The 20,672-nt window shown below is 43.0% G+C and overlaps 1 protein-coding gene across 2 annotated transcripts in view; it reads left to right on the forward strand.

Annotated features, from left to right (window-relative positions):
- The window catches only part of CSMD1 (CUB and Sushi multiple domains 1), a 1,941,062-nt gene that overhangs the window by 1,708,817 nt on the left and 211,573 nt on the right, over positions 1–20,672 (forward strand). For both annotated transcript variants that reach the window (XM_032328946.1, XM_032328947.1), the window contains 6 exons: positions 136–252; positions 4,601–4,714; positions 6,155–6,250; positions 13,379–13,582; positions 14,467–14,591; positions 15,178–15,274. In XM_032328946.1, the coding sequence (XP_032184837.1) occupies positions 136–252; positions 4,601–4,714; positions 6,155–6,250; positions 13,379–13,582; positions 14,467–14,591; positions 15,178–15,274 (753 nt within the window). The remainder of the gene's footprint in view (positions 1–135; positions 253–4,600; positions 4,715–6,154; positions 6,251–13,378; positions 13,583–14,466; positions 14,592–15,177; positions 15,275–20,672) is intronic.

Raw genomic sequence — 20,672 nt, forward strand, 5'->3', positions numbered from 1 at the left:
ATTCAAACCTGGAAACCCTCTGTGTTTCATTCTCTGTCACTTGGGACAGCAAGGTTAAGTAGTCTCTCACATTGCTACTTTGTTATGTTTTTGTATCAACGGTGGCCCGTGACCTTTGCTTGATTCCACCTGCAGCTCCCTGCGGAGGCCAGTACACGGGATCCGAAGGGGTCGTTTTGTCGCCCAACTACCCTCATAATTACACGGCCGGCCAGATATGCCTCTACTCCATCACGGTGCCCAAGGAGTTCGGTAAGTTGGCTTTTCAGCCCTGTAGTCGTCATCCCGTGTCATATTGGTTTCATTGATGATTCTTCTGCCATTTTATAAGGAAGTATTTCAGCTCTCGATATAACAAAATAACACAAGAAGATGAGTTGTATTACAGCAGAGGTTTTCTGAAGGTACAGAGTATCCACTACAATTCTTTTATCGATGTGATATAAAATGCTTAATGTTCTTCTAAGATCGTGATCCAGAATAATCAGAGAGAACATGATTGGCTTTGCTTCTACTTTTGCTAGAAAGCATCTCCCCCCGCCCCCGCCCCAGGGAGGATCACCAAGAAAAATGGGCCATGGGATCACTGTCTGTTAATTTGTACATACATTTTGTAATCAGATTATGATGGAAATCCCTGGATCACTGAAGTCCCCTCTGAGTGATTGTGATGCAGAAATAGGCTGAGCCCCCATCTGGTTCCTTTGCACATAATTTGTGGTGGTCCCTCCGCATGCTTCCAACTGAGCCGGCTTTCCGAAAGGCTTCATTTCCAGAAGGGCCTTCCTGGGGTGGGGGGTGAGGTCTGCCCTCTGTCTACCCAAAGCTGGATTCCCGCACCCCCAATCTCACTCTTGACCACAGATATTTCTTATGATTTGAGTTATTTTCTAGAGTCAAAGAGATAGAAGCTTTTATAGCTTCATAGCGAAGGTTCTTTTTTTCCCCTCCAATACTAAAATTTAAAACCTTACATAGTTAAGGTGTTTTTTGTTCTCTAGAGTCAAAATAGCAGCCACCTACTCATAGATATAAAGCAAAATTATAAAAATTCTCAGGGTAGAATCTGTTTGAGGGAAAACATTTTAAAAAGTACAGTTATATGACAGGAAAGTTAATTGCTGGTTAAGAAAATGGCATGTGGAGATCATATCATATCATATGATCTCCCCAATATGAGGAAGTGGTGATGCAACATGGGGGCTTAAGTGGGTAGGAGAAGAATCAATGAAACAAGATGGGATTGGGAGGGAGACAAACCATAAGTGACTCTTAATCTCACAAAACAAACTGAGAGTTGCTGGGGGGAGGGGGCGTGGGAGAAGGGGGTGGGATTATGGACATTGGGGAGGGTATGTGCTTTGGTGAGTCCTGTGAAGTGTGTAAACCTGGCGATTCACAGACCTGTACCCCTGGGGAAAAAAATATATGTTTATAAAAAATAAAAAATTTAAAAAAAATCTTTAAAAAAAAAAAGAAAAAAAAGAAAATGGCATGTGGGAGACCAGTGGTTTCTGTAAATTTCTGTTATTTACGATGCACAGGTCTGTTCACGCTAATGAAAACCTCTGCCAGGCGCTGATGTCAGCCTTAGGTAGTTTAGATCACGGGCCCTTCGTGAACGGTGTGATGTACCTTGCTTGGTCTCTGAAGCCCCAGCACTAGTGTACACCCTGGGTCAGTTCTCAAGAGTGATGGGGTTTTCAGGTGGGGCCTTTCTTGTAGCATCTCGCTCGGTTAAGAGGAGATGGTGTTCTGAGCGTCAGGGATGATGGGCATGTTCCTGGAGACCAGGGCAGAGGGACCAGCTTTCCAAGGGCAAAGGGCTTCACTTACTCTGCGAATGAATAGCACCTCCTACTCTCATTTAAGAAAGTGAGAGGACTTCAGAGTGGTCACTTTTGTTATAATAAACAGACAAGAAAACTTAGAATAGCTCCTAATCCCCACTCTTTATGCCAGACCAATTCCTCTGATGTCACTTACTTGGTCCCAGTAAATCCACTTTTTCCACCTAAGTGCCCCGCAGCAGCCTCCAATTACTTGCCGTGAATATTCCTCTTATTTCTGTTCCTAGATACATGACAGACTGTACTTATCACAATGGAATATAGCAGCCAGAGCCTATGATTTTGGTTTGTTTCAAAGTTTACTGAATTGTCACAATGTGATTTTTTTTAGCAGAAAAAAAAAATGGTCATACCTCTATCCTAAATATTGAGCAATGTTTCCCAATCTGAAATGTGTAATGATATACATGTAACACATTGTATCCAGGCAGAAAATTTTAATTTGAAATGAAAATAGTTATATGGAGTATTTAATGAAAATCTATAGTGTCTTACATCTTCTATTTTCTACTCTTCTTTACTCTTTCCTGGGAAGTAAATTAATTCAATAATTAATTCAATAATCGTCACAAGTCTGTGCCTGTGAAATGCCCATTTTTTAAAATCCCTCATCGGCTGATGGGGTGAACATTGCTGGGTGGGAAGTGACACAAGTGCGGTGAGCACAGGCTCCAGTGGGAAGGATGTTTAAGGCAGGTCTTCACATACCCCAATCTCTCCCTATTTTCACTAAAAAGCATCACCGAAGTATCCTTTCTAAAACAAAGCTCTGATCATGGAAACACCATGATCGGCATCTTCCCTCCCTTTTTTGCCCACAAGCAAACTCCACGTATTTGGGTGTGGCCTGCCAAGCCCTGAAGTCTCAGGCTGCTGTGGCCTTTGCTGCCCAATTCCCTCCCCTCTCCCTTCCTCTTGGAGCACCTGCCAAACCAGACCAGTGACCACATTCCATGGTCCCCTGCGGAATCGGGGTCTGAATGGTCACGGGCTGAAAGGAGCGCCCCGCATGTCATTCGTGCACACGAAGGGTTACAGTCCTGCTTTAAGACCAGCAATGCTGCTGTCTCCCCAGCTAGACATGGACTCCACCACAGCTGGAAACAGCTGCCCTGTGGCTCACGTCCTATGGCTCCATACTCATTCCTGTCAGTCACGTCTAGCTGCAGTGTCCACAGCCCTGAGCACTGGTCACTCGTGGCAGACATCTGCTCTTTGGGGCGGAACCAGTCAGGGGCCTGAACTCAGCCCCAGCAGCTCACCAGAGCAGCCTCAGTTCTGCTGATGTGCAGAACCTGACTCTTTCTTTGTTGCGGGGGCACCGCACATGTTGGCACACAGCCGGCCCGGGGTCTTGTTTCTAATCTCAAAGATTCTGCTGTAAAGTGGATGCTTTCTAAAAGTCTCTTAAAGTATGATTGATTGATTAATTAGCTAAATCAAAGTTTCTTGAAATCATGGGCTTATGATTCACTATTATACTATTGAAAAGACGCAAGCATCCTCCTCCAACATGATGAAGAATTGTTTTGGGGGGTGGGAGGTTTGAACAAAGGCATTGTATGAGCCAGAACCGTGTGGAAATCATCACGTTCTCTCCCGCTTTCTAATTCTTTGTTTTAGACTATCTCACGCACAGGGAAAGTCCTCCTTGCTCTCATGCTTCCTTAATTGTTTCTCTCCAGGAAATTATAAAGGAATTATAAAATCTTAAAATACATGTATATGGGTGTGCATATATTTATTACCTGTTCAGTACATGTGATGCGTATTATACATGTGTGTATATGTAATGCACACCTGTAATAGGATACATGGCATGTGTAGAATACATATATATATAGAACACACACACACACACACATGAGCTGTTACAGTTAGAGCCCCTCCATTCTGCCAACACTTACATTAATTCCCTCATTAAATTCTGATATGTGTACCTGACATGTCCGTATCTATTTCTTGCTCAAGATGATTTAGAATGATTCTAGTTTAAACCTTACATATAAACAAGAATCAGTTGGTCCTGGTTTACGTGCCAAATCACAAGAGTTTCTAAATGTTCTAAAGGCCCTATTGTCAATTTGAGTACAAAATAATTTATGAAGTTTGAAGTAGTGAAATGCACAGTTGTGTTCTACTGGGAGGAGGTGTGTTCTTCTACTGGTATGGCCTATAAGAAAATATCAGAAAATAAAGTTGTATAGTGGAATGACAATAAACAATTTCTATAACATGTCATTGACTTGTGTATAAATTACAATGAGTTTGTAAGAATTTGGCCTTATAACAACCCTAAATAAAGAATTTTAAATTCTTTTACAACTTGGCATGTTTTTAGTTTAATTTTTTGGGTTGATTTTAAACCATACAGATGTCTTGATTCCTGTCCCCACAAAATGCCATTAACTGCCCATAAATACGTGGTGGGCCTTGTGGCTGTTCTTCTACTATCCTAATATAATACTGAAAGGAATTAATATTAACATTCAATTACTTTTCAATTAATTCAATTCCAATTAATATTCAATTAATATTCAAACTATATGGGGAAGTATTATTAAGTATGAAGTCATCAAGAAGCAAAATAAAATTATTTAAGCAACTAAAACATCTTAGAAAAAGAGAAAACCCCAAAAAGAGAGAGAGAGAGAGAGAAAGAAAACCAGTTAATCATTTTCTACAGAATTCTTAGGATTCTTTATTTGCGAGACAACACAGCATATCAACCCTACCCCTTTATTTTGCAGTGGTGTTTGGACAATTTGCCTATTTCCAGACGGCACTGAACGATTTGGCGGAATTATTTGATGGAACACACCCACAAGCCAGACTTCTCAGCTCACTCTCGGGGTCACATTCAGGTAAACATTCAATGAATATTGTATTGAATTTTATTTAGATTCCTAGAATGAGTCATTTTGAACTTTGTCAGTTTGTTTTCTTTTTAATGAAAGAAGAAGGCAATCCTCTTCGAGTTTTCTTGCTCGTTTAACAAAACCTTATTCCTGATGGAGAATTTCAGCTGTATTTTATCCTACATATAAAACTGTTGACCATTATCATTTTACTTATTAACATTGTAGAAAAAATAATATCTGTCTCAATAACAAAGGCAAATATCCGGAAAAGAGGGGGAATAAACTATCTTGTGTATTCTACTTTCTCTTCCATGTCTCATGATCTTCCTGGAGATAAACAGTATCAACGTTTTGGTCTAAATCATTACCAGCCTTTAAATGCACACATATAGGGAGGCATCACACTCATGCATGCCCATGAGTACATATGTGCACACACGGACATGAGCGTGTGCACACGAATGCATGGGAATGTATGGGGGTCTTCATGAAACACGTGATGTCATTTCACAACTCAGTCTTTTTGCCAAACTCTTGCATAAAAGCAAAAATGGAGTCTTCCCCTACCAAAAAATAAGAATATACACCGAAAACAATTAGTTTTAGTGCTGATTAGTATTCACTTGGTCAGTGCAGCCTAATCTACATAGCGCCTCGTGCACTTGGACCTTGTGCAAACCGCACAGTTTCTACCGCTGGTGCGTTTTCATCGTTTACCAAAGCAAGGCACATCGGTGTATCACAAACTCTTGCCAACCAAGGTTAGGATTTGATTATTTCTGGTTTCTCCCTATTATTAACTGAGTGTCTTAAGATTATTATTTCCTGCCAACGTCCAATGGTGCAATGTCTGGAAATGCATCAGAAGATACAGGTTTAAAATACTGATACCTGGAGACAAATTCACCTCTGAAAAGCTAATGCCGTTCACCTGCCCTGTAACAGCATTTGAGAGAGACCATTCCTCTAGGGCAGGTGGACTTTAAAAGGTGGAGATATGTTTTCAGAACATTTTGTTTGTTCGTTTGCTTTGTTATTGTTTTCTGAATGCTTTAGTATTTTTAAAATCAGCTTTGGATTCAGATTTACTTAACTTTCTTATTTTAAAAAAAATCCCAGCAAGTCATTTTCAAATATAGTTGATTCTGAGTCAGCAGTAAGTCAGACGCTTCAGTTTCCCGCATTGTCCGCCGGCAGACCCGTCACCAGTGCCTGCTCCATGAGACGATTGCTAAAGCAACATTTGAACAGAACGAATGGATAAGAACAGTTTTAAAATCTTGACAGATACAATATGTCTGAGTCCTGAACCCAAAGGGAAATTTCACAGAAGTCCATCAGTTCCATGAGAAATTCCAAGTTAATAATTACTTCCCAAATATTGTCCCCAGTGGTGCAGTGCCTCCCGTGGATCTCCTGTATGGTCTCTGATTTTTTCCTCAGGTGAAACATTACCTTTGGCGACATCAAATCAGATTCTCCTGCGATTCAGCGCCAAGAGCGGAGCGTCTGCCCGGGGCTTCCACTTCGTTTACCAAGGTAAAGTTCCCCTGCCCGCTGCGGTCTTCCCCGGCGCTGTCGCACGCTGTGCTCGGTTAAAGCACAAACAATATCTGTGTTGCGTTGTTTTGCTTTATATTTAGGGAATTGAGCGTATTCATATATTTATACCCAAAAGATTTATCAAGAACATCACAGCTTTCCTTTTTGACACTGAAATAGGATCTTGCTTCTACGAAGACACAGAACCGGCTCTTTGCTCCGGCACCATCGGGGACCGTGCAGACCACCTCTCCTGTCACAGCTCCTCTCATTAGCCAAGGGATTTCACATCCATCACAGTATTTTATGTAATTAGGCAAAGTGTTTTATGATGGCTTAGATTTTAGTAACTGCTTTAATAAAATACCTTTAAGCACATTGTACACTTCCAGACCTCCCTGTAAAAACTATTGAAAAAGCGACTTCACAAAATCACGCAAATCCCCAAATACTACCCATGCACCCTTCCCTCCACCTGTTTGATTTTGTTTGTGTTCTATTAACTTCTGACACTTTGAAACCTTTATATTTATTTATTTTTAAATTGGAGAGTATTCAGAATGTCTAAGATTGCGCAAAGATTCTTTAAAAATGAGGATTTCCCCCCTATTTCTAGTTTACCTTTATTTTGCGTGTGCATTACATTAACTTAAAAAAACATACGTAAACTATTTTTACACTTTTTGAAGACCAAAGCAGGCCTTTGGATGGAACTTGGAATTGCTGTGTAGCTTGCAATGTGCAGAGATCACCATCTACAGAGACAAACTGTCTGTTCCAAAATAAGAAGGAATGCTTAGTTTTTCTAGGTTTCAGTTTTGCTTGAGGCTAGAGAGATTCCTCGCTGCTCTTAAATATTTTCTTCAGAAGTGGAGGAGGATCACTTTCTAGCACTGGTTTCTTCCTTTAATAGAGACTTTTTCAGAAAACATACTAGGCAGCATCATCGTGTTATTATTAAAAAATTATGGAAAATGTGTTATTTCATTCATAACTCATTCCTAAGACTCTTACATGGCAAAATCCAAGCCCTCAAAATATTTTTATCAACTCTATAATTACAAAACAATTATTTTATAAATTATAGACTATTTTGCTATAAAACCTCTTCTGTGTTCAGCAATACGATGGTCTGAGAAAGACTGGAAGAGGAATAGGAAGGAATCTGACAGCAAGCGGCAGGGCAAGTATCTCTAATCCAGTGTAGGCAGTAATTGCTTCAATGATGTTTCTACTCAATTACAATCAGTTACGTTGTTCTAAATTATACCTTTTCTTAAAATATAAACCATTAAACCAATATTTTTAATGAGCTTTATTGGACAGTGACCAAAGTAGGCAACTCACCTTTTAGTCCTAATTTTCTTTAAATAAATTATATTATTTTGCAGAAGCAAATTTACAAACCCAGATACGCTGGGGTAACATATAAGGATACCAAGGACCACTTGGTTTAAATACATATTTAATCCTGAAAAAATTCAAGTTGCTGGCATAGTCCATCTTGATAAGGGGTGTTTCTTGGTCTTTTTTTTTATACGATTAGAAAATCAATCAGATCATTGGATAAAATATCTGAGGCAACTGACCCCATGTCTATCCTATTTACAAATATTATCATCAGAAGTCATGATTTTAAAACTTATATTTCTTGGTTTAAAGTAACATATTACCATTGCGATGAATCAGAACAGAAAAGTCGAAAGAACATCATTTATAAGAGGAATACATCCTCCTTGTCTTTACGAATATACCGTGACCCCAGCACCCTCAGTACTGTATTATACGGTCTCAGTACACCTCCTTTTCATGTTTTGTGCCTACAGTGAGTTTATGCAAAAATTGATGTCTTTTTATCAAAGCTAAATCTTTTGGAAGTAAAGAACTAGAATCATGAACGCAATTTATAAATCAGTGAGGAGCACCTGGGGAAGTTTTCGATGTATACACGAAGCTCAATTGAACATTGCTTCTGGAAGATGGCAGTTCTATGGAAGTCAAGCAATTATTTGCAATCTATGTTGTAAGAACTTCCTGAAAAGTTCTTTTGTATACCACGTATGGCTTCATTCTTTCACAAGTTATTAAAGCCTGAAATTGCACAGGGACTTTGTGACACCCGTGATGATAGGGTGTCTAACTCTGTTAACAGACAGCTGTGTTATACGGAGCGGTTAGAGACCTCTCTGGCCAACAAGGTGGCAGGACCAGGGTGTGGAGGACAGGATTGCTGTCTCTTGGCCTCCATGTGGTCCTGGTTAATAAAGAGGCATTAATAATGAGGAAGTTTCTGTCTTTCTGATCTTGCGGAGAAATGGATGTGATAGAGGCTTTTTTACTTATTTATTTATTTTTTTCTTACAAAGTATCCTCATTGACTTTTGCCTTTGCTGTTTTTCATTTGCTTTCCATGCTACTTTGAGGTAGAAGGGCATATTTGAAAGAGAGTGAGTTAGGACCCATGAGCACCCCAAAGGAGGCTAGTCAGTGCAGGGGAGGGACCTTCCTAATACAAGACTTTAAATAGCTCTTCCACAATGGTTTAACTCAGCACCTGCGAAGAGTTTTGTTTGGCTGCTAGACGGTATGGAATTAAAGACTCAAAGACATTGTCTACACGGGATGGAGCAACCAATTCACCGGTCACCAGTCCTACCAGGATGGTGTGCGCTGGACAGAGACTGAGAAGAAACAATGTGTCTCCCCGACTGTTGAGCACCTCTTAGAAAAAGTGGCTCCGGCATCGGTCCTCCTTGGGCAACCTGGCATCGGCCTCTGATTCAGCAGCCACACACCTCAGCGGCGTGACCATCAAACAGAATTCAGAAGCAAAAGATGCTGTAGGAACCCGCCATGAGCAAACATCTAGGGATTCTACTAAAGTGTGAGCATCTCTCTCTCACTGTTCCAGAATTCAGCACCAGCCTGGACATCTGTAGTATTTGTCCTGCATAAACACACTCCCATGAAGACAGGAGAACAACATACCTGGCTTGTAAACACGAATACATCCCAGTACTTTCTGGATTTCCTTTCAGACATGCAGGAGAAGGTTTCTTCCCAGCCTCAGCCCAGCTCCTAGGGATGCCTGAGCCTTTCTTCTCCTCCCTAGCCTCCCACACCTAGACCCCGGCAGGGCCCACAATCAGGAAATGTGGTTCTGCACATTTAGATAATCTTTGCCACTGCACAAAAGAAATATATCACACCTAAAGTCGATGTATTCTTAGATCAATGAGAAAATCAGAATTTGTGTCATCCTAAGAAAGCCTCCATGTGGGAGACTTACCTACTGTTTCTTAACAAATCGAGCACAGTCTGATTCCTCCAGGATGAGAGGAATCCTCATCCGTAGCTAATCTATAAAGTACTTACATGGCCTTCATAGACTTTTCGTGGCCCCAGAATACACACCTTATAGTATTAAATCAACCTTAGCAACACTGGAAATAACATGGGAACCAGTCTGTGCATCCACAGAGGCCGACTAAGGCAGAGAAGATACTCTTCTCCTGTCTTGTTTGTTCCCAGGTTCATGCTGATATATGCAGGATGGTTCAAAGCCACCTACACTGCTCCCCATCCCTGCACTGCCCACCCCCTCCTTGCCCTGCCCGACCCCTCCCTGCTTTGCCTGTGCTCGGGACTAAACTTATGGTTAGTATGGGTGGCTCAGTCGGTGAAGCGTCCAGTTCTTGATTCATCTCAGGTCTTGATCCCAGGGTCATGAGTTCCAGCCCCACGTGGGGCTCCCGCTCACCATGGAGCCTACCTAAAATCAAACATGGTGGTTGCCAGTGTTCCTCATCAACAGAATACTATTTTGAACTGTCTTATGTTTATGCCTTGGCTGTTTCCACATATCAATCATTTTTCTTACATGTTTCCATGTAGAATTCAACACTACCTTTTCTTAAAATAAGTCACTGATTCCAAACTTGGTAAACCAGGTAGGACTTACTGAGTATTTCAAGGGGAAAAGGAGGGCACCTTTTTAGATCAAACCTCTGCACAGAGTCCAACTTAAAAATGTCAGCTGGCCCCGGATCCCTGTCTTTCTGCGGCGTATTAGCTGTGTGGACAGCTCTGACCTAGAGACCCTCCCCCAGCCTCACCTGAACTGGCCTCTCGCCTCCCAGCCCGGCTTCCCAGATTCTCTAGCTCAGGGCTTCCTGGTCCAGGATCCTCTGATGGCAAGACTCACCTCCTTAGCATTACAAGAAACAGAGGAACAATCTAGACACCTGGAAATGCATTTTTTGAATTTGGGGAGGAAGAACTTTCACTAAAATTTCCTTTGCTCGAGGTTCTTCCGTGGCATGTAAATGCATGTCTTGATTGATTTTCACCAGGCTTCATCTCCTTTTAGATGGCATCAGTTACAAGGTTTTCCACTTCTAAGAAATTCACATCTTGTATGAAAGGTTATAAAATACATAGGTTTACCAAGATGAGTAAGCATAAATTTTGGTCATGATTCAGTGATGCGTGCTTGAATTCACTGACTACTAATGGCTGCTCAAGTCCGACTTTTCAACGACCGGAACAGAATGATTTTGAAGAATAGACACATCCATTGAGAAACAGGTATAAATGAAACTGGAGCGACTGCCTCACTTAGACTTTGCAAGTGATTGCTACGTGCATTCGGTTTCGTCATTATTATGGCTGTGGTTGTTGTCTTCTTGTTACCCCTGCTCTGAAAGAGCGGCCGTGAGGATCCAGGAGACAGCTACCAGGCTTCCCCTCTCTGTGGGTGCTCTGGAAGCTCCGCAGACCAGCCCAGCTCCCGCCCCGGGACCGCGCAGGAGCCCCCGGGGCGTCACTCATTCTGACCTCATCCCCTGTTCGCTTTCCATGGTGCTGATTTCCGTTTTATGTCGCCGCAGTAGGAAACCGTGTACTAGAAATGGAGTCTAATTACCGCGGAGCATGGGATTTCTCTCCGATGCTGCCCGAAGCATCCAGGGGAAGGGCAGGAGCCAGAGGCCGTGCGGAGAGCAAAAGGAGCTGCCCACCGATTTTCCCCAGACCTTGCATGCACGTCAGGCCTCCCAGTCCCTGCTCGCTTCTGTTCACAGCTGTTCTTCTCCTCACTTTGGGAACGACTTCTTCTAAAAGCTGTTCTTCATAATCTCATCCAAATGCAGGGTTTTTTGTTTGTTTGTTTGTTTGTTTGTTATTTCCCTTTAAAAAGGACGGTGATGAAGTTCATGAAGAAAGGCTCAGCAGTGGCATGGGTCTGAATGACCTTGACGGTGTGTTTGTGCCCGTCCACGGGACCCTGGCGTGACTGCGCTACCCGGACCAACAGGGGCGAGGCCACTTACATTGGTGTGGAGGATTTGCCATCCCAAGAACGGGGGGCTTTCCCTGTCATTCAGGGCAAGTAGAAGAGTGGCCCTTGGAGATATTTCTCCATTTGGATTAAACAAATTCTTGAGAATTGAAGCCTCCATGGGGTATTTTTTATTCATTTCCTTTTTGCTCTCATGCTGTTTGCTCAACTGTAACAAAATACTCAGATATAGAAATTCAACAAATTGGAGCTCTGAGCAATTTTTATTATAATATTGGAGTTATTCTGCATCCTGTCTTTAGTTACAAAAAAAAGTCATTCTGATGTATCATTAATTGTTTCAGCTGGAGTTGTTTGTCTATAATTTTACAAATCGCCTTCTGACAGGAAACACGTCAACACTGAACTCAAGCACAGTTTTGTCAGAATCACCTTCTGCCTTCGAGGCTGAAAGAAGCGCTTGCTTAGCAGCCGTGACCCATGTGGCATCTGCCACTGCTCAGGATCCGTTCCGAACATGAGGCCAGCCTGTTGGGGAAGCAGTGTGAGGAGCGAGGCTTGTTATAGGGAAAACGAGTGCACAAGCGCATTCTCCCCGAGGCCTGCACTGTTGCATGAGGACACGCACAGTCTGAGAGAGAGGATCCTGGTGACGATAGAGACAGAGTCGCTTCTAGGGAACTGTGCAGAACAAAGACAGAATAACGCATTTTCAGGTGCCTGCCTCCAGGTCTGTTTCCCAAAGAGTTGGTTTGGTGTAAGTAACAGGCGTCATTGCCGGTGGACGTATTTTTCAAACTGGATCCCTGCCCCTTTGGATTAAACAGAAGAATCTCTTATAGACGGAGAATTCCAGTGGGCAAGGTAAATGGAGGCTCACCCCACCCTTGAACGAGGCTCGCCTGCTCTCGGCTGCCACCAAGGACCATAAGCACATGCCCGCAACCAAACAAGCTGCCTCAGTGAAGACCACACACCCAGAGACCCTGGGGGTGTCTCTTGAGAAAGTTCCAAGAGGGGCTGGTGATAGGATTGAGGTCCGTGCTCAGTGATTTGGGACAGGCTTACAGGCAGTGAGCTTTGCTTTCGCTCTGAATCAGGTGCTGGCAGAGGAATCTGAGTGGTGTGGGGCATCTTGACTTTCATCAGGAGGCAGAAGGAGTGTCCGTGTTGGTACAAATGGCAGAATCCTTTTTTTTTAAGGCTAAATAGTATTTCACTGCATGGATAGAACACATTTTCTCTACCCATTCATCCATCAGTGGACCTTTGGTTTGTTTCCAGGCTTGTTTCCGTGGCATGTTCAGGAGGCACTGAACATGGGGGGAGAAACATCTCTTTGAGATGCTGACGTGCGTACTGTTTGCATAGGTAGACCCAGAAGCGAGATTGTTGGATCCTACGGGGGAGTTCTATTTTTATTTTGTTATTGCATTGCCGTGGCCATGTTATACTCACTAGACTCTAAGGTCTTTGAGGATAAGAACAAGTTCTTAGTCACCTCATTATCATGAGCATGGTGATTTGGGTGCTTGATTAATTTTAATTGCCTGAATATCACTCAATTCTCATAAGGCACTAATGCTCCTTATGCCACGTTTTCCTCGTCTGAAATGAGAATATAAGGCAGTCCTCAGGGTTGGTAAGAGGATGAAATGCAGATGGGAAAGTGCTCCCCAAATCATTCCCTCTAGAAATTGCAGAGAGCGTTATTAATTCTTATATTAACATAAATTCTCTCTGGACTCCTCTTAACTCTACTTCCAAGAGGTTATTTTGGCTTCCCAAGGAAGATACAGATGACTGTGTTGTATGTTTGCTTCTAGCTGTGCCTCGAACCAGCGATACCCAGTGCAGCTCTATCCCCGAGCCCAGATACGGAAGGAGAATTGGCTCGGAGTTTTCGGCGGGTTCGATTGTCCGTTTTGAGTGTAACCCGGGATACCTCCTTCAGGGCTCCACGGCTATCCGCTGCCAGTCCGTGCCCAATGCTCTAGCTCAGTGGAATGACACAATCCCGAGCTGCATAGGTAAGCCTGCGTCCAGGAGGCGGGATTCCTTGTGTAGGCTGCCCTGCCCAGCCTCCCAGCTGGTTGAAGAGCTGTTTCCCAATGCTTATGTCCAGTCTCCAACTGGTCATGCTCCAGACCTGTCTAAAAACGATGCATTTTATCCGACGTAATTGAGCAGCAGCTAAACCCTCAAGATTACTACGTTTCATGAAACTACTCATTAGATAAAAAAGTATGAAACATGTTTTCTTTCTCAATACTTATTAAGTATGCCATTAACTCTCCAACCATGGGGATAGAACGTAATTTCATTTTGGGGAAGAATCATTATAATGGTGATCTGCTGTATTGTGGAATGTCCTTTTTAATAAATGTGTGCTGATGAAGGTTTAAAAAGTAATAGGTTAATGTGGCCCGAATAACAATGACATTGTTAGTTATAGTTTATTTGCTTCATTTGGTGTAAGAACCTCTAGGGCAGTCATGATTAGTTCTGAGTTCCCCTGCACAGTCGCAGCATCTCTTCTCCGCTCTGCTTTGCTCATAAATCCCATTAATATCCTTTGGAGTTTCAGGTCTGCCTCTAGGAGACAATACTCTGCAAAGCTCCTTACATTGTATGGATAAAAGTATTCTAAACAGAATTCCCTTCAGAGACGCCAGTGTTAGGTACTACCCCTCTTAGGGAGCTTGAAGAAGTTAACTTATAGACACCAGATCTATAACCTGGTAATATTGGTAGGTAATAATCAATGATGCTGTGAGTTTCTAAGCGAACAGACTCGATCTGACCCTGGCTACAAGTGCCATTGCAGGCCTCTGACTATCTGATCATGTGAGGCATCAAATTCATGCCGTCCTTTGTGGTCCTTATTTTTATGAGACATGGTTTTGTCTTTTAGTCCCCTGCAGTGGCAATTTCACTCAGCGCAGAGGTACAATTTTATCCCCTGGCTACCCGGAACCATATGGTAACAACTTAAACTGTATCTGGAAAATCATAGTTACAGAGGGATCAGGCATTCAGGTAAGCCCCTGGTGCCCGGAACGCCTGAGCACACATGGCTTCGTCAGCCCTGTGCTTGTTTTCTGTGCTTGCTTTCTGTTTGCCTGGATTATTTTATTTTATTCTATTTTATTATTTATTTCTGCATTGGTTATTTTATTTTATTTTATTATTTATTTCTGCATTGATTATTTTATTCTATTTTATTATTTATTTCCACATTAGTTATTTTATTTTATTGTTTTTGCATTGGTTTATTTTAGTTTAGTTTTGGTAATTTTTAAATTTATTTTTGCATTGGTTTATTTATTTATTTTGCAATGGTTATTTTAAATATTTAAACCATAGCCTGTCTCCCTTTTCTTACTGCTTCTGCAATGCGTTTCTAATTGCATTTTTCTGTTTGGGATAACAATGATAGATTTTTAGGATAAAAGCAGTCAAAAATATCATTTGTAGAAATTTTCAAATGTCTTTTCATGGTTTATTCTCCTAGGTGTCACGCTTCTCTTATGCATATATACTCAGTTTCATGGGAAACCCCCCATGATCAGGCTGATTTCGTTAATCCAAGCACACACACTAACCGAAAACTATTGTTTGCTAGATTCAAGTCATCAGTTTTGCCACGGAGCAGAACTGGGACTCTCTGGAGATCTACGATGGTGGTGACATGACGGCGCCCAGGCTGGGAAGTTTCTCAGGTAAGATGACACCAGCTCCCCAGGCTTTGTTTGTGAATCATCAAACACTAGCCCAGGAACACAGGCAACAAAAAGATCGATGCGGACATTTTCCTAGCAAACTCCTGCAGACCCGTAACAGCGTGGCTAGTGTTGAAATCTTGGAGAAGCCCATCACACAACAGGCGAGCCAAGGGCCAGCTCTGTTCCCAGGGCAGAAGGGGCAGGTAACAGCACGTTCGCAGGTGATGGGCTGGGCCAGAGCCAAGGGACCCAGTGAGAGCAACTAACAGGTTGTGGGGTCACGGTTCTCAGCTCCGGAGAAGACACGTCCTCTGAGATTAGGCAGTCCAGGAAAATGGCAGTCTGCAGCGGGGACACTCAGGCCTGAGACTTGCAAGTGTTTTGATCCATCAGCATCGCAGGAAATCTCGACCCTTTGCCTCACTCATGAGCCTCCTGCTGGGAACCGTGGCCGGTGGCCATGCAGCCCTTCCTTGCTCTTTCTCCCACCTGCAACCTCTGCACACATCGCTTCCACCCTGGCCTGGGAGGGGCCTGGCCGCCGCCCCGCCTTCGTCATACGCAGTGCCCTTGAGCTCGGTCTGTCCGTTCTTTCACCGTGGCAGGTTCTCCTGCCTCTTCCACCCTGTCGGGCATGGACGCACCCACACTCCTGATGGTCATGACGTCATGCCCTTCACCCGCGTCACCGTCCTGATGCCCCTGAGCCCCGAGGGGCCAGGCTGAGTCCCACACCAGCACTCTGCACTCAGTACTCCTGCTGACTTGCTTACAAGTGACGAACAAAGATGCACACACATTTCAGAATCATCCAGAATTGTACGGAGAAAAAGTTGCTTTTCTAAGAGTGTCCCCCAGGCCACAGATCATGGCTTGTGTCGCCCAGGCTGGACTATGTTGCCGGCTTCTCTGTGCACATCTCCACGCGTCTATTCTGCCGCTGCTCAGGGGGTTAAAAACGCTAGTGGACAGCGGCTGGCCGTGCGCAGCGCCCGCAACTTTCAGTCAATCACCTCCTCTTAAGTGACTCCCCAGATCCTGTCTCTGGATTCCAGCAAATAGAAACACATTTTTTACGAGGCCACTTAAAGTTCGTGCAGTAAACACCACTCTGATGTGTAATTTCTCACACGCCATCTAATGTTTGTCTGTCCTGATATCATGGATCTTTGGGGATTTTATCTCCCACCATCCCTGGCAGTTCCCCAGTCTGTCCGGCTTTATCGCCTGTGCTCTCTCCCTGTGAAGACTCACGCACTCCGGTCCACACAGCTCTCGTCACAGTGCAGCTGAGCGTGCGATGGCTCGCAGTACCTTCTCTGTGCATCAAGTACCCTATATGTTCTTAGGAATAAAAAAGAAAGTCTTTGATGCTAAAAATAGCAACAACAACAGCATGATTTAAAATCTGTATGCAGACAGCAAAACACAATAATAGTTATAATAAAATATGTTTGAATAATTCCTAATAATAATAATAATACAAATAATAACATCTGTAACTTCTGGCAAATATGCCGCACTCCAGGTAAGTGTGGGTATTAAAGGAAGTCCAAAGTAATATTTTTGTAGGATTTGGTAGAAAAATAAAAAATATGTGTATCTTAACTGATGTCATAACATATCTCAGAAAAAGTATAGTATCTTAATGGATCAGCAGAATATAGGCAGATAGATCACGGGGAGCAGAAATGTTGCAGGCAGTGGAAGCATGTGGTTCAGAGCCTGTGTCTGTTACACGGACGGCCCTGTGCAGGCTTGGACCCCATCGAATCACTTACACATGGATTTTTTTCAACAAATAGAGTACAGTACTCTGAATATATTTTCTCTTCCTTATTCTTTTCTTAAAACTTACTTAAAAGGATGTGTTTTGCCATTTTTTTATCTGAAGTTCAAATTGTACTGTTCAGATTTATTTTTAGCAATTAATATACACCAGCCTGTATTAAACCTTCTCTTGAGTAATGATTCAATGTGAACTTAGCTGTCAGATGTGTGATTTTGTGTTTTCTCAGTTAGTACTCGGACTAGGCTGACTTTTCAAAGAGAAGGTAAAACGTCGAACTGGTTGTTCCACCGGGTTTTCTCAGGCACGGGGGTGGTGCTGAGCGCTCCGAGACTCCGGCGTCCACGTCACTGACGGGGAGCAGGGCAGCCCCCAGAGACGGTTGCATGACTGACTGAGGCCAGCAGGAATGGCTTGCTGAAAAATGATAACAATAATAAAAGAAGGAAACACATTGCCTACATGTGCGGGGAAGAGTAACAGTAGAAATTCACCTTCTCTTCCGTGTTTGAGTGTTTGGAAATAGCCAGAAGAAAAGACCCCCTTTTTTTTTTTCCTGTTATTTCGTGTGTACAAGTTTAAATTTATTGTCCGTCAGTAGAATTGAAACGATAGAAGGGAAGGTGCATTTCTAAGTCAAAACTGGATTCACTTTTAATAGTAAACTATGCCTCTAGCTAAATGTATAGATCTTAGATACATATAAGTTTTTCTTTCCTTTTTTTTTAAGATTTTATTTATGTATTTGACAGACAGAGATCACAAGCAGGCGGAGAGGCAGGCAGAGAGAGAGAGGAGGAAGCAGGCTCCCTGCTGAGCGGAGAGCCGGATGCGGGACTCGATCCCAGAACCCTGGGATCATGACCTGAGCCGAAGGCAGAGGCTTTAACCCACTGAGCCACCCATGCGCCCCCATATAAGTTTTTCTAAGTTTTTGTTTAAGTTTCACGTAGTTAATATTAATTCACTTAATTAGTATTCACTCAGTATTACCTTGTAATATTAGCTTCCGGCGGACCATTTAGTGACCCCTCAGCTCCAAACAGCACCTGGTGCTCGTCACAAGGGTCCTCCATCATCTCCCTCTTTTAGAAAATACTTGACGTAAGTATCAGTAGAATATAATTCTGACCATAATCACCAGGAGTTAGCACACACTTCGCGGCTTGAAGGCATGGTTTCCAACTCCCCTCTGATGGCCGTCCCAAGCTCAGTGTCCCAGGCCACCCCCGCTTTGACCAGTTGGCTAACAAATCGGGGCTTTCTCTTAGTTTGCAGAATTCTTTGCTATAACTCACAGAACATGAGAAAGCAATATGCTTATGAGTACAGTGCATCACCAAGCGATCAGATTGGGAACAGCCGGATGAGGTGACTCACAGAGCGTCATTGGAGAGGTGTTGAACCTGAGGCTTCTGTGTCCTCAGGTTGTGTCACTTTCCAGGGACACATGCATCACCAGTCAAGAAGCTCGCCTGAACTTTGCTGTCTAGAGTTTTAACTGGGTTTTCACGACGTAGGCATCATTAATTCCGTCACTGGATACAGATTGAATTCAATATTCATCTCCTCCCCAACCCCCAAAGGCTGGGAGGTCAGGCTGATGCCATCTGGCTCAGAGTCCCAAGCCTCTTAGTACATGACTGTCCTTCCCACAACCACCACCATGAATTATCCTAAACATAATCACGATCTTGGTGACCATGAACTCAGGTGTGGTTTGAGGAGTCCACCGTGAGTAACAAGGACGTCCGTATTGCTCCGAATAGTCCAGGCAAGAAGAGTCTGGCTGACAAGATATTCTTCCAGGCACTTGGGTTGAATTTCTTTATACTTAAGTAGAATTTCATTAAAAAGTGTACAACATTGTACCACATGCAAATCTATTATAATATCGCAATATTGCAAACATGCTTTTTTCTGAAGTTAAACAGACCACTTAGATTATTTTAGTTTAATATTCAAAAGTTTATATGTTTTTTGAGATGACCTGAAGATGTTTGATTTGTGGGAGATTTGCATTGTTCCTAGGACATTTCCACCCTCCAAGACAATAGTGGTTTTTTTGTTTGTTTGTTTTTGTTTTTTGTTTTTGTTTTTGTGAATGAGCCTAATCAACACATCGACCTTATCTGGGCTGTTTTCTGCCTTTGCTACATGTGCATTCCATGGGGGAAAAAAATGAGTGAGAGCCATGTTCACAAATTTGACTTTTTTTACAGTTGTAGCCATTGGGAATACCAGAGGTATGTTCAATTGAAGAAATGATTCATGGTTCTTGTATATGTCCAACTGAAAAAATAATCAAGAAAATTGCTAATTTATGCTCTACATACGTATATGAGTTCCCTCTTACCTGTAGTTTTGCTTTTCCGTGGTCTGAATTACCCACATACAGCCGTCAGTGGCCCATCTGGAAGCAGAGGCCCCTCCTTCTGACATGTTGTCTGAAGTCCGGGGCAGCCTGACACTCTGTCACATGCTGGGGTCGCGCACCTCCCGTCATGCTGTCCCACAGGCATTTCATCATCTCACACCGTCCCGAGAAGGCTGAGGACAGGACAGTAACATATTTTGAGAGAAAGAGAGAGACCACGTTCACAAAACTTTTATTATAGTACTTGTTGTAATTATTCTGTTGTATTTAGATGTTCATCTCTTACTGTGTCTGATTTATAAATTACACTTCATCACAGGTGTGCACATGTAGGAAAATACACGTAACATCTATAGGGTGTGGTGCACCTGTGGTTTCAGGCATATACCCTGTGGTCTTAGCATATACCCCGGGTGGTTCAAAGGGACTGCTGTGTGACACTGTATGTAATACAGCAACAGCAGGGAATGGGAGGCTTTACACCCTGCACCTCGCACATAGTTCCACATGGAAACCTGAGGTTTCGATATCATTTTACTTACCCTCACCCAAGGGAAGAGCCATGGCTTTTCTGATGGTGAGAGCCTCTTGCTCTTGGGGTTGAGAACCTGATGACCCACTGAGGAAAGGAATGTGACTACATTCATCATCATTGGCCTCTTTTAACTCATCCTCTTACTCATGGATCATTGGGCCCTGTCTGTCTCTTTCTTTCTCTAAGTTTTAGCTGAGACCAAGTATCTGAAGGGTCACCTATCTTCACCCCTGCAAGCTTTGGGGTAAATTATCTTAGGTTCTGGCTTCTAGCCCTCTGTGGCTCTCCTTCTCTGTCTTTCTACATGTGTGCTTCACTGTGGGTCCCCAGCCAAACCTTGGCCTTGACCCTCATCCTTAACCCACACAGGTTCTCGGAGGCTTGCTCCCTCTTCTTTGGAGGGTTATGCTACATTTGTCCAAATTTTAAAAACAGAGCATCATTTTACTTCTGGATCTCCTCTTTACTACTGGCTGGACAGATCTGTGAGGCTGTGGGGAAGAGTGGTTTCAGACCCAGGGGACATAACTTGGCATCTTCATAGTAGAACCTAATTTTGTGAGGGATGGCATGAGTTTTAAGACTTCATTTTGGCTGACTTTCTTTGTCCGTATGCTAGTTGGGTGTGTTTGGTACAGTCTGGGACTACGCAAAGAGCGGAGGAACAAGCCAGCAGCTGGGAACATTGAAAGGC

Source organism: Mustela erminea, chromosome 21 (genome assembly GCF_009829155.1).
Source record: "Mustela erminea isolate mMusErm1 chromosome 21, mMusErm1.Pri, whole genome shotgun sequence".
Lineage (NCBI taxonomy): Eukaryota > Metazoa > Chordata > Mammalia > Carnivora > Mustelidae > Mustela > Mustela erminea.